Here is a 12,415-nt window from a genome sequence, read left to right on the forward strand (position 1 = left end):
ATGCACATACAACATTGGGTGATCAGGCAGGGTTTGCATGTTCTTATTTTTTTCCATTTTACAATACCTTGGAAATACATTGGGGACATATGAAAATGAATGTGATGCAGCCTTATTTTCCATGGCTGTATATGTAAAATAAATGTGCTGTTCATAGTGATAAATCTTAACCTGTCACCTAGAAGCACAATATATGGTATTCCAATCTATGTCTCCATTCACACATTCATCATTGGCTCCATTCAGATTCTCTAGTTCCTTTAGATTTGATGGGAAGAAAATAGCACAGCATGTTGCGATGTTCTTCCCCTCAAAATGATGGACAACACAAAGTAACCCAATGGTTCCGGGTAGGGTCTCTCAGACACATGCTTGACAGGTCCGGCACTGCTGTCATGGTTTCTGTTGTAACCGAAGCTATGACAGTGGTGTGACTAGAGCCATATGTAGTATTTTTTTAATTGTTACGCAAAAGGCAGATGCAAGTTGAATGAGCCAACAGACCTAAGGTGCAATAGATTAGGGATCGACCGATTATCGGTATGGCCGATATTATCGGCCGATAATCACGATTTTGGGCATTATCGGTATCGGCAATTACCTTGCCAATAAGCCAATAATGCCCCGCACCGCGACCGCCCCCCCCGACCCACCGCACTGCGTCGCACCCCCCACCGTAGTGCTGGGCGATATACCGGTATGGATTTTTGCTCATACCGCTATACCGGTTGGGCCCCTCCCCCACCCTCCGAGTCAATAAAAAAAAAATTAAACTTACCCATAATGGGGGTGGTCCGGGCCATCCATCCTTCCCTGGTTGGACTTGATGGACGTATGTCTTTTTTCAACCATACTAACTATGTACTGTCCAGCGGCATTCCGGGTGGAGGGTGAACCGGTCCGGGCTGTCCTTCTCCGGGGGTCATCTTCACCACTCCGGGCAGGCGCCAGCCTAGTACGCTGCATATACGCCGTGATGTCAGGTGCGTCGCTGCTCACGGGCGTCACTGCGCAGCGGCGTCTATGCAGCGTTACTAGGCCGGAGCCTGCCCGGAGTGGAGAAGATGACCCCCGGAGAAGGACAGCCTGGACCGGTTCATCCTCCACCCGGAATGCCGCCGGACACTACAGGAAGGAAGGAAGGATGGCCCGGACCACCCTGACAGGTAGGGGGAGAGAAGCGGGTGGTGGCGGCAGCCTATGGCCCCGCAAAAGCCACTGCAGTGCATTGATTTAAAGCGCCCGCTTTAAATCAATGTTCTGCAGCGGTGTCGAGGGGGGGGGGATAAATAGCCGATAACTTATACCGATATTCCGGTATAAGTTATCAGCCCTAACCTCCACCGATTATCGGTATCTGCCCTAAAAAAACGATATCGGTCGATCCCTACAATAGATGCTTTTTGTTATCCACATATTTAATATTCAGGGGTCTAGTAAACTTTAGGATGTGCTTAGAAAGCTTGCCTAAGGAAACATAACCTTGTATACAGTCATGGCCATAAATGTTGGCACCCCTGAAATGTTTCAAGAAAATGAAGTATTTCTCACAGAAAAGGATTGCAGCAACACATGTTTTGCTATACACATGTTTATTCCCTTTGTGTGTATTGGAAATAAACTAAAAAAAAAAAAGGAAAAAAAGCTAATTGGACATAATGTCATGCATTGTGTGTGCGCTACACTAAGCATAGCCAACAGAAAGAGAAGAGAACTGTCTGAGGACTTGAGAACAAATATATTGTGGAACAATATCAACAATCTCAAGGTTACAAGTCCATTTCCAGAGATCTAGATTTTCCTTTGTCCACAGTGCACAACATTATCAAGAAGTTTGGAACCCATGGCACTGTAGCTAATCTCCCTGGGCCTGGACAGAAGAAAAAAATGTATGAAAGGTGTAAACGCAGGATAGTCCGGATGGTGCATAAGCAGCCCCAAACAAGTTCCAAAGATAGTTTGCGCTGATACTGATGCTCCCTGAGCCTGCAGGACAGCTTGAATATCTGTCGACCATTTAAATGAAATAAAATGCTATGGCAGGAGACCCAGGAGGACCCCACTGCTGACACAGAGACATATAAAAGCAAGACTACATTTTGCCAAAATGAACTTGAGCAAGCCAAAATCCTTCTGGGAAAACGTCTTGTGGACAGATGAGACCAAGATAGAGCTTTTTGTTAAAGCACATCATTCTACTGTTTAGTTGAGTCCTACAAAGAAAAGAACACAGTACCTACAGTGAAATATGGTGGAGGTTCAATGATGTTTTGGGGTTGTTTTGCTGCCTCTGGCACTGGGTGCCTTGAATGTGTGCAAAGCATCATGAAATCTGAGGATTACCAATGGATTTTGGGTCGCACTGTACAGCCCCGTGTCAGAAAGCTGGGTTTGCATCTGAGATCTTGGGTCTTCCAGCAGGACAATGACCCCAATCATACGTCAAAAAGCACCCAGAAATGGACGGCAACAAAGCGCTGGAGAGTTCTGAAGTGGCCAGCAATGAGTCCAGATCTAAACCCTATTGAACACCTGTGAAGAGATCTTAAAATTGCTGTTGGGAAAAGGTGCCCTTCCAATAAGAGAGACCTGGAGCAGTTTGCAAAGGAAGAGTGGTCCAACATTCCGGCTGAGAGGTGTTAGAAGCTTATTGATGGTTATAGGAAGCAACTGATTTCAGTTATTTTTTCCAAAGGGTGTGCAACCAAATATTAAGGGTGCCAATAATTTTGTCCAGCCCATTTTTGGAGTTTGGTGTGACATTATGTCCAATTTTAGCTTTTTTTTTTCCCTTCCTTTCTTGGTTCAGTTCCAATACAAACAAAGGGAATAAACATGTGTATAGCAAAACATGTGTTACTGCAATCCTTTCCTGTGAGAAATACTTCATTTTCTTGGAAAATTATGTGGTGCCAACATTTACGGCCATGACTGTATACTGTATAAGGGAATGCTGAGTTTTTGAGGGAGGTACCCCTCATTGTAAACCCTCCTCTGTGAGGTAAATCTAAGAGAAACTGCTAAGAGGGTCTCACCCTGGGGTACACAGTACTGCTATGCAAGACACAGATACTTAATTGATTTTACTATGTGCTTTCCCTGTCGGCATTGAACGATTGTTGCTGAGTTCCCCCCACAGATTACAAATTATTCCTGGGGGTTTATTGTTGGGGGATTTGTCTGAAATGTACACCTTGTTAATTTTTGTAACCATTCATGAAATAGATGTGATAGTGAAGTCATGTATAGTGCCTGCGTTTCTTCCTTGTGGTTCCTGATGGCACATATTCTGTGTTTTGTAATAAACTGTAGAGAGGCACGCCATGCCAATAACATGTGGGTTATGTTGCTGATTTACACTTGTGTTTTCTTCACAGGGAAGAGGAAGTGTCGGTTGAAGTGTTAAGACAGAGGGAAGCGAAATGGCTGGACATGCTGTTAAATTGGGACAAATGGATGGCGAAGAGGCACAAGAAGGTAGGCTAATGTCTTGTGATGGAAAATTCAAACCCTGTAAAATGGGCACCAGAATGATTTATCTGTGCCTGTACCTTGCTAATCATGTCATCGCTCAGGAACACCACCACCACCCTATCATCTGGGTGCAGCACTGTAGGGTGTGCTCAGAGCACCCTTGGGTGTTCTGGGATATATTTTTGTTTAGCAGAAAAGTTTCCTGTCTGCTCCAGCAGAATGTGCCGGGGTAAGTTCACGTGGACGGGTAAAAGCCGAGGCACGTGCGCAGTTCAGGAAAGAGTAGTCCTGCTTTGGCTTGTGCTTTGTATACAAACTGGTTAAGCCATACAATGCATATACTAACAATGTAAATGATGTCATATGCTTGCAGCACTACAAAGGCAGTATGCAGCCCAGTAAACACTGAGGGTTTCTGATGTAGGAGGCAGCTAACAATATATAGAAGCTACACTATGGTGCCTATTCCACCTACAACAATGGTTCATGTGTGTGGACAGTAGTTATAGTACATGGTAGAGGTCTGCATTCTCAACACCTTCACAGAAAGTGTTGATAATGGGAAGTGATGTCTGTTGTAGACACTTAAACAAGTTCAGTCTTGCTCCTTTATGGCTGACTTTAGAAATCTGGGGAAGGTATGAAGAAGAGATAATACTCAGCACTGCCTTTTATGAAGCTTGAGATTTCACAGTGCAGCACCTTGTCTAGACAGTCTTCATGAGCCAAATGCTGCGACCGAGCAGATATATGAGGTTTATGATATGCAGGCTGACTTCAGAAGAAATTCCACTTTAGAACCACACTTAGTAACCGTTCAGACCTGCGGGAATGCTGTGCTAATGCTTTTCTTATCTATTCTTTCTCCCCTCTTCCTGCCGAAAGGTAATTTCAGAATTCCACTGCAGTTTGGGAGCTCAGTCGACAGCTGGGTTCACACCTGTATTTAGTTCTGTCAAAATAGCAGACAAAATAGCATAGAATGCTGCGCTGTTTAGTGAGGTAAAACACCAGAAACCATGCCGGAAACCAGAAGTACCCCATTAAACTCTGTGAGGTCCACCAGGTGCCGTTTAGGTCATGTGATTTTGTTTTCTTAAAAAAAAATTTTCTGCTTCAACGACGGAATGGAGCACCAGAAAATACAACAGAGGAGGTGTGAACCCAACCTTCACTGGCCATATGCCTTCTGTATATCTCTACGGAACCTCCCTTTCCCCTTGCAGCGCCCTCTCCCCTCGGGCATGTTGGTATCTAACATCAATGGTCAGTAGAGAGTCAACAAGTAACCATACGCACAGGGGTACTCAACTATTTTTAGTAGGGATCCACTTACCAAGGTCTGACATCCACTGAGGGTCCAAGCTGAACACGAAGACATGGGTCACATCTAGCATTGCCATGAAAGTAATAGGTGTTGCCTGTTGTAGAACATTATTATTACCCTATTAATAAGTCACTGGGTAAAACAAGCTACTAAAGTGTGGAGTTTTAGGTCCACAGTTTTAGGTCCGGTTGTAAAAGCGCATACGGCGCAAAAATGAGCCGACCGGACCGAACGTTTCACTCCGGCCGGCTCATTGAAATTAATGACATACGGGAGCGCATACGGTGGCATACGGGAGCGCGAGGTTTTAGCTCCCCCCTGCCGTATGCGCTCCCGTATGGGAGAAAACGTAGTGTGAACCCAGCCTTAGACAGTTTTAGTAAGTGATTTCCTGTGTGACTATAATCTATTATTAATATCCGGCTCTCTTCCCCCCCCCCCCCCCCCCTTTGACCACCATTAACGTCAGTTATTGTAAAGGAGCCTAATGGGAGGCATAACGAGCACAGAGGATCCCATTTAGTTGAATTGGTTTCTCTGACGTCCGTGAATGCTGCCGTTATTCCGCCGTTAGATAACGGGAGAAAAAGATGGCACAAGCACAAATTTTTCTCCCGCTATCTTTTAACGGCAGTCAAACTGCCGGGCAAAAACGTCAGTGTGAAAGTAACCTTACTGTGGGCGACTTTCCCCACTCTTCCTCTACACAGGTTTTGATAAATCGTCCCCCCAAAAAATGTTTTATGAATCCTGCTCTCTGGAATATTCTAGAAGTCTGCTATCCCAGCAATCCTCAACAGAAACCACACAAATTTAGGCCAAAATAACACATTTCTGGCCTTCATGAGTGACTGGGGGTCAATAAATAGATCTGTCATATGTCCCGGGTGATTTCTTGACTCATATGGCAAAGTGTGGTGAGGGGAAAAATAGAAGCCTTAAAAAATGGGGAAATAGATTATTTCCTTAGCCCTTTCCCTTCCATGTTTGTGTAAAACCCTACTAAAAGTACGCTTTGAGAAAGTATCTTTTTCTTGTCAATTCCTCAGCAGCTACTGTAAAATTGATAACCAGTAAGGTTCTGTTTACACTGTTATCAGTTATTCCCCGGCATATACTCCCAACAGAAGCAAATATTGTATTAAATAATTCCTCCCTTTACATTTAGAAGTGCTGTTCACTATGCATTCCTATATAGTCCAAGAAAAAGGTAGGTCAACACATGACACCTTTGTATGCCAAAAGGCCACCCTTTCAGCAGACATTGGGTGCCTGGTGGCTATAGACATCTTCAGAATGTGCAAGGAGCAAGTTATCCTCCTTAAGAACTAAAGAAACATGACCTTTCCATGAGATAACATGCATAGCATAGCTTATTATGGCACTATCCTGATGTCAGCTTCCAGGGGGTTTCTTGTTACAGCTCCCTATGGAAGCTCTGGGTCACCGCATGTAATGTTTCTTATTACTATGTATAGAGCTTCTTTAATATTTCTGGGTTCTCTTTTTCTGCAGATAAAGCTGAGATGTCAGAAGGGAATCCCACCGTCATTGCGCGGCCGTGCCTGGCAGTACCTCTCAGGAAGCAGGGTAAAGATGGACCAGAGCCCCAATAAATTTACTGTAAGTATTACTGAAAACCAATGTTAAGAATATGGAAAGCTGTTTAGCTCCAGCAGTAAAACTTTCTGATTGTTCCAGGAGCTGGACTCAATGGCAGGTGACCCTAAATGGGTGGACATCATAGAAAGAGACCTTCACAGGCAGTTTCCTTTCCATGAAATGTTTGTTGCTCGAGGGGGTCATGGGTAAGTTATTTCTGGATCAGTCTCATTGGTAAGCAGGATATCTGCTGTAAATGAACACAGTTTGTGATGCCTATTGATTATTCATTTTCAATGTCTTGGCACGCTGAAGTTAACAATGTGGCTTTTTATATTGTTTCATTGGCAGTTGTCTGTTCTGCATTATTCAGGCTTTTCCTGGCTATGTAACCACATTTTGTTCAGGTTATTGATTTAGGTCTGCCAGCATGAGGACAGCAGATTGTAGAAATCATCTAGTGGCATCGCGCCAAGATTTTTTTAGAGCAGAAATTTAAGTGCTGTATAATTAGAATACCTCGCTGCCAACTACACCCAACCCTGTACATTTAACCCATTGTGAGACAGTGAAGCCTTGAAAGTGTTTGCCCATATGCTCATCATTTCTATTTCTGCTGCACTAACCAACTAATTTATAGGGGTACACCGGCCCTAGACATCTTATCCTCCCTTGTGACATCCCCCCTCAATGCAAGCTGACGTCACAAGGGGGCGAAGCCGTGACATCACGATACTCCGGCCCCTGTATTGCCCGTCATCAGACATCAAGTGATCTTCGCTCCGTGCAGCTGATGTCAAGTGGGTGCTCCAGGACAGATTGCGGGGGTTCCCAGTGGCAGGCCCCTGCGATCAGACATCTAATCCCCTATCCTTTGGAGATGTCTAGGGGTGGAGTACCCCTTTAAAGGGGTCTTCCAATTGTTGGCCTTTCTGATATGTCAGAGGAGTCAGAACACTCTCTCACCTAAACAAGCAATGTGTCTATTCACGGTTTATCTGAGAGATGGTGACTTTTTTTAGGAGACCTTATTGGCTTGTAGATGCTTTCCTATGACATTTACTGTATTTTATGGGTTAGTAGTAGAAAACATGGATCCAGTTATATTGAGGAGCCTAGAAGTGTTATCATGGGGAAACCAAACTGATATGCATATCTAATTATCTACTTTCATGTTATGAAATAAGCATGGAATGAAGAAAAGTAATCTAGTGTTCTTTATCTTCACAGTCAACAAGATCTGTTTAGGGTACTGAAAGCTTACACTCTCTACCGGCCAGATGAAGGATACTGTCAGGCTCAGGCACCTATTGCAGCTGTTCTGCTTATGCATATGCCAGCGGAGGCAAGTAGAAGTAGCATGCCCTGCAATGTGCTGTACATTCTGTTGTTCTTCAATGGTCTTACTGATCTGTTTTCTTCCACAGCAAGCATTCTGGTGTTTGGTGCAGATCTGTGAGAAGTACCTGCCAGGTTATTACAGTGAGAAGCTGGTAAGAACAGATAAAACCTTTTGGATTTCTTTCTATCACATACACCTGACCAGTGTGAAGAGGGGTTAATTTGCTGAGATAAAGCTGAAAATTGCCACAGTGATAGTAGTTCAAATGGATGGTACAAACAACATCATTATATTTCTTTATGCAGACATCTGAGAAGTAAGGCTGTATTCACACCACGAATGGCGGATCTAATAGGAGAATTAAAAAAACGGCTGCTGCTATATACCTGCCATACCCATGTCTTACCCCATTCATTTCAGTGAGCCGGACCGAGTCAGCGAGGGCCTCTAGTCGGCTCATTTTTGGACCGTATCTGGTTCTGTGCCTGACTGTGCCATTGTCTGCAGCCCTTTTCAGTCCAGCAAAAAAAAAATACGGATACTGACTGAAAATTACCTGACCGGAGCCACTAGTTGACTAGCTCATTGAACTGAATGTGGTCTGGCAGGGATACGCCAGCAGCCGGTTTTCAAATATGCCCTCCAGATTTAGCTTTCCAAATGTGGCGTGAATCCAGCCTAATTCAGTTTTCTCCTTTTTGTGTATAAGTGAACTCAATAAAGGTTATGTCCAACCTTTTGGCCCAGGATTCATTCTTTAAAGGGGTGTTCCAGGAATTTTTTTTATTTGACTATGCTACTGTTAACTATAACCGGAAGGCTAAATTATAACCCAGAGAGAGTGAGCTCTTTGTTTGTATAAAATACATTTATTGTCATGTTCTTGACATAATGGCAGACAGTACATAAAACAAGAAATCTTCACAGCATACAAAATTACTCATGTCTCGGGATTTCCCAGGTTGCAATGCGGCCGAGACCTGACATCACTAGTCAGGTGATCAGAGGGAGTCTGTCCTGCTTCAATGGGTGGAGCGACTGTTGGGTGGGGGAGGAGTTCATTTTGCAATGGCTGTAGGCACCCTGGTTAGACAACACTGATGTATTGCATTGAAGGGATCACAGGTGAGTTTCAATGGGTGGGGTGGCTGATGTGTGGGAGGGAGGAAAGTGACCTCATACTTACAAACTCTGTAACTATGGGATGTGTAGTTTAGAGAATGACATTTTACAGGAAATACCCAGTGCTGGCAGGTACTTACTACGAAAATCACCTTTTGGTTGTATAACCCCTTTAAAATAGCTATGTATACTTAATAGCTGTCTGACGCATGCTCATTTGGCTGACCACTGTCTGTTCCAATGACCTCATACTCCTGAATGCTCAGTATAACCAAGCGTTCATGGGTCCTGAATTTAGGGAGGGGTGAGTGGTAAACTGTCAGCGGATTATCTCCTCAAGATGAAAAGGATTAGGTAGGCATCCTACTCTCCCCCAATATCATCTGTTAGGAGAACCCATTAGACAGTTGGCCAATCCCACTGACCTTTCTCTAATTCGTATAGTCCTATCAAATCACATGACTGTGGGAAATTCCAGTCTTTGTTTCCATTGCAACAATGGAGAGACCATTAGATCAATAAATTCTTTCCTATTATATATAATAACATATGGTATAAATGTTTTATCGGTGCGAACTGACCACTGAACCGGAGAACACATTCACGTTCCTCTGTTCCCTCCCCCCCCCATAAACCACAACTCAAGTAATGTCTGGTCCCATAATGGCACAGTGGTGCTTGGTGAAGGCTATACCATAGCAGTCTGAGGACAATAAGTGTGCTCTGTGTAAAATGTTTACTACTCACCCCACAGTTCAAGTAATGAATGAATACCCAGAAGTAGAGATTTTCACCATGTCTTATTATAGCATTGGTCTCTTAATGTATTCTCGAGTGTATGAACTTTTTTTTTCTGCCATGAATACTATTAATTTCAATCTTTCAGTGACTTTTGCTGTCGTGCATTGATTGAAACAATGAACATGTGGTTAAACATTTACTATTAGAATTAATATTTAATATATTTTATCTATTATGTGCTTCTAATGCTAAGTATTTATTAACTTATCCAATGATCTCTAGAAGACGTTGCTGTCCATTAGCTAGGCCTGCTTCATAGGCTGAGTACAGGCAGCTGAGAGGTTTGCAGAGCATTGGCTACACTGCGTGCCTGTTATTGGGCTGTTACCCCCTGTAGTGGAATTTCCTCTTTTAAAAAAAAAAGTTTATTTATGTTTTATGCATTATTGCGGTAATAAAATTTACATCTGAGTACGTTCATTTGTTTAGATGTAGGTGGTTCTATAAGGATCTTATAGAAAATACTTGACTATTTATTTAGGTTCCCCTAATTGACCTAAAGGGGGTTATCTCAAGATTTAAACGTATTATCTGTCAACAGGATATGTAATAACTAGCTGGTTGTGAGGGTCAGTCCACTGAGACCCTCCCTGATCATGAGGGCAGAGCCTTGTTGTCACTTGAGCAAAGGGATACACATGCTTAACTAGTACTCATTCTCAGTCCATGGGACTCCGAACTGGGGGTCTGACAGTGATCAAATACTTATCACCTATCCTATGGTTTCATAATAACTTTACATCTTTGTAAATCCCTTTTAGGCTTAGGTTCCACCTTGACCTAAAAAAATATTGGGTGTTCAAAAATGTTGGGTTTTATTCTTGGTGTTTTTATCTTTTGATGTTTTTTCCCGTGTTTTTTGATGATTACAAGCCATGTGATTCTTTCATCATGCGACTCAAAAAAAGCTAGAAAAAAAGGCCAGTGCTAAACCCAAATGGCATAATTATTCTTTTTTTCTTCCATAAAATTCTATGGGAGAGAAACGCCAAGATTATGTCCAAAGAAAACGCCATTGTCTCAACATGATGCGGTTTTGGAAAATGGGCACTGAGCCCAAAACCGCAGAAAAACGCCAAAGATAAGTGGAAAAAATGTCAAGTAGGTTTCATAAATCCCCACTGACTTTCAGCTAGCATCTGACGCAGCGCGGCATTTGTGGCCTTTTTTTGACCAGTTTTGGAGGAAAAAAAGTGGAAACCTAGCCTAAAGGGGTACTCCACCCCTAGACATCTTATCCCCTATCCAAAGTATAAGAGATAAGATGTCGGATTGCGGGGGTCCCGCCACTGGGGACCCCCTCTATCTCCCTGCTGCACCCAGCGTTCGTTTAGAGCGTTGGGTGCAGCCCTGGAGGCTCGTGATGTCATGCCCATTCCCCATCAATGCAAGTTTATGGGAGAGGGCGTGATGGCCGTCACGCCCCCTCCCATAGACTTGTATTGAGGGGGCATTATGAAAGAATCATATGGCCGTTGGCTGTCCAGGCATGCTGGGAGTTGTAGTTTTGCAACAGCTGGAGGTCCACACTTTGGAGACCACTGCTGTACAGTGTTGATCACTTGAATGGTGCTGTGCTGCTGTTTTGCACAGTGGATAGCTGGGATGCAAGGAAATACTGGGGAAGGGCTGCAGTCAGTGCTATGGCTTTTATGCTCCAGATCGATGGTGGTCCAGGAAGTAAATATACATCAGAATATGCATTTTTGTTTCATAGCCCTTTACTTTTAATACTTGCAGGAAGCGATCCAGTTAGACGGAAGGATCCTGTTTTCACTGCTCCGAAAGATATCCCCCATGGCCTACAAGCATTTAAGCAAGCAGAAGATCGACCCCATCTTGTACATGACCGAGTGGTTTATGTGTGCATTCTCGCGGACGCTTCCCTGGAGCTCTGTCTTGCGCGTGTGGGACATGTTTTTCTGTGAAGGTAACTATGTTCTATCACCTAAGCGCAACCGCAGTCTGAACAGTTTCACTGCTTATAAAACAATGTATGTTCTACGTCAAAGCTTAAAGGGGTACTCCGGTGGAAAACATAATTTTTAATTTTTTTTTAAATCAACTGGTGCCAGAAAGATAAACAGATTTTGTAAATTACTTCAATTAAAAAATATTTTTCCTTCCAGTACTTATTAGCAGCTGTATGCTACAGAGGAAATTCTTTTCTTTTTTAATTTATTTGTCTTGTCCACACTGCTCTCTGCTGACACCTGATGCCCATATCAGGAACTGTCCAGAGCAGGAGAAAATCCCCATAGCAATCCTATGCTGCTCTGGACAGTTCCTGATACGGACAGAGGTGTCATCAGAGAGCACTGAGGACAAGGCAAAAAAGAAATTCAAAAAGAAAATAATTTCCTCTGTAGCATACAGCTGCTAAGAAGTACTGGAAGGATTAAGATTTTTTTTAATAGTAATTAAGTAATTAATAGAAGTAATTTACTAAGTGTACTTTTTTAATTTAATGTATATAATACCATTATGTGTATATTTGTAATATACATTGGTTAAAAAATTTGTATATTTTTGTCCCTGCAGCTATTGTCTGTGAGGAGTCCAAATACAGGAAATGTGGGTGGACAAGCAGGGCTCTGTGCACTGAGGACAAGCGGGGCTCTGTGCACTGAGGACAAGCGGGGCTCTGTGCACTGAGGACAAGCGGGGCTCTGTGCACTGAGGACAAGCGGGGCTCTGTGCACTGAGGACAAGCGGGGCTCTGTGCACTGAGGACAAGCGGGGCTCTG

General features: G+C 43.4%; 1 protein-coding gene across 1 annotated transcript in view; it reads left to right on the plus strand.

Annotated features, from left to right (window-relative positions):
- TBC1D10A (TBC1 domain family member 10A) overlaps nt 1-12,415 on the plus strand; it is a 42,657-nt gene that overhangs the window by 19,333 nt on the left and 10,909 nt on the right. The window contains exons 2-7 of the mRNA XM_056528679.1: nt 3,378-3,477; nt 6,317-6,424; nt 6,503-6,609; nt 7,634-7,748; nt 7,831-7,896; nt 11,409-11,598. Of these exons, the coding sequence (XP_056384654.1) occupies nt 3,378-3,477; nt 6,317-6,424; nt 6,503-6,609; nt 7,634-7,748; nt 7,831-7,896; nt 11,409-11,598 (686 nt within the window). The remainder of the gene's footprint in view (nt 1-3,377; nt 3,478-6,316; nt 6,425-6,502; nt 6,610-7,633; nt 7,749-7,830; nt 7,897-11,408; nt 11,599-12,415) is intronic.

This window comes from Hyla sarda, chromosome 1, assembly GCF_029499605.1.
Source record: "Hyla sarda isolate aHylSar1 chromosome 1, aHylSar1.hap1, whole genome shotgun sequence".
NCBI lineage: Eukaryota > Metazoa > Chordata > Amphibia > Anura > Hylidae > Hyla > Hyla sarda.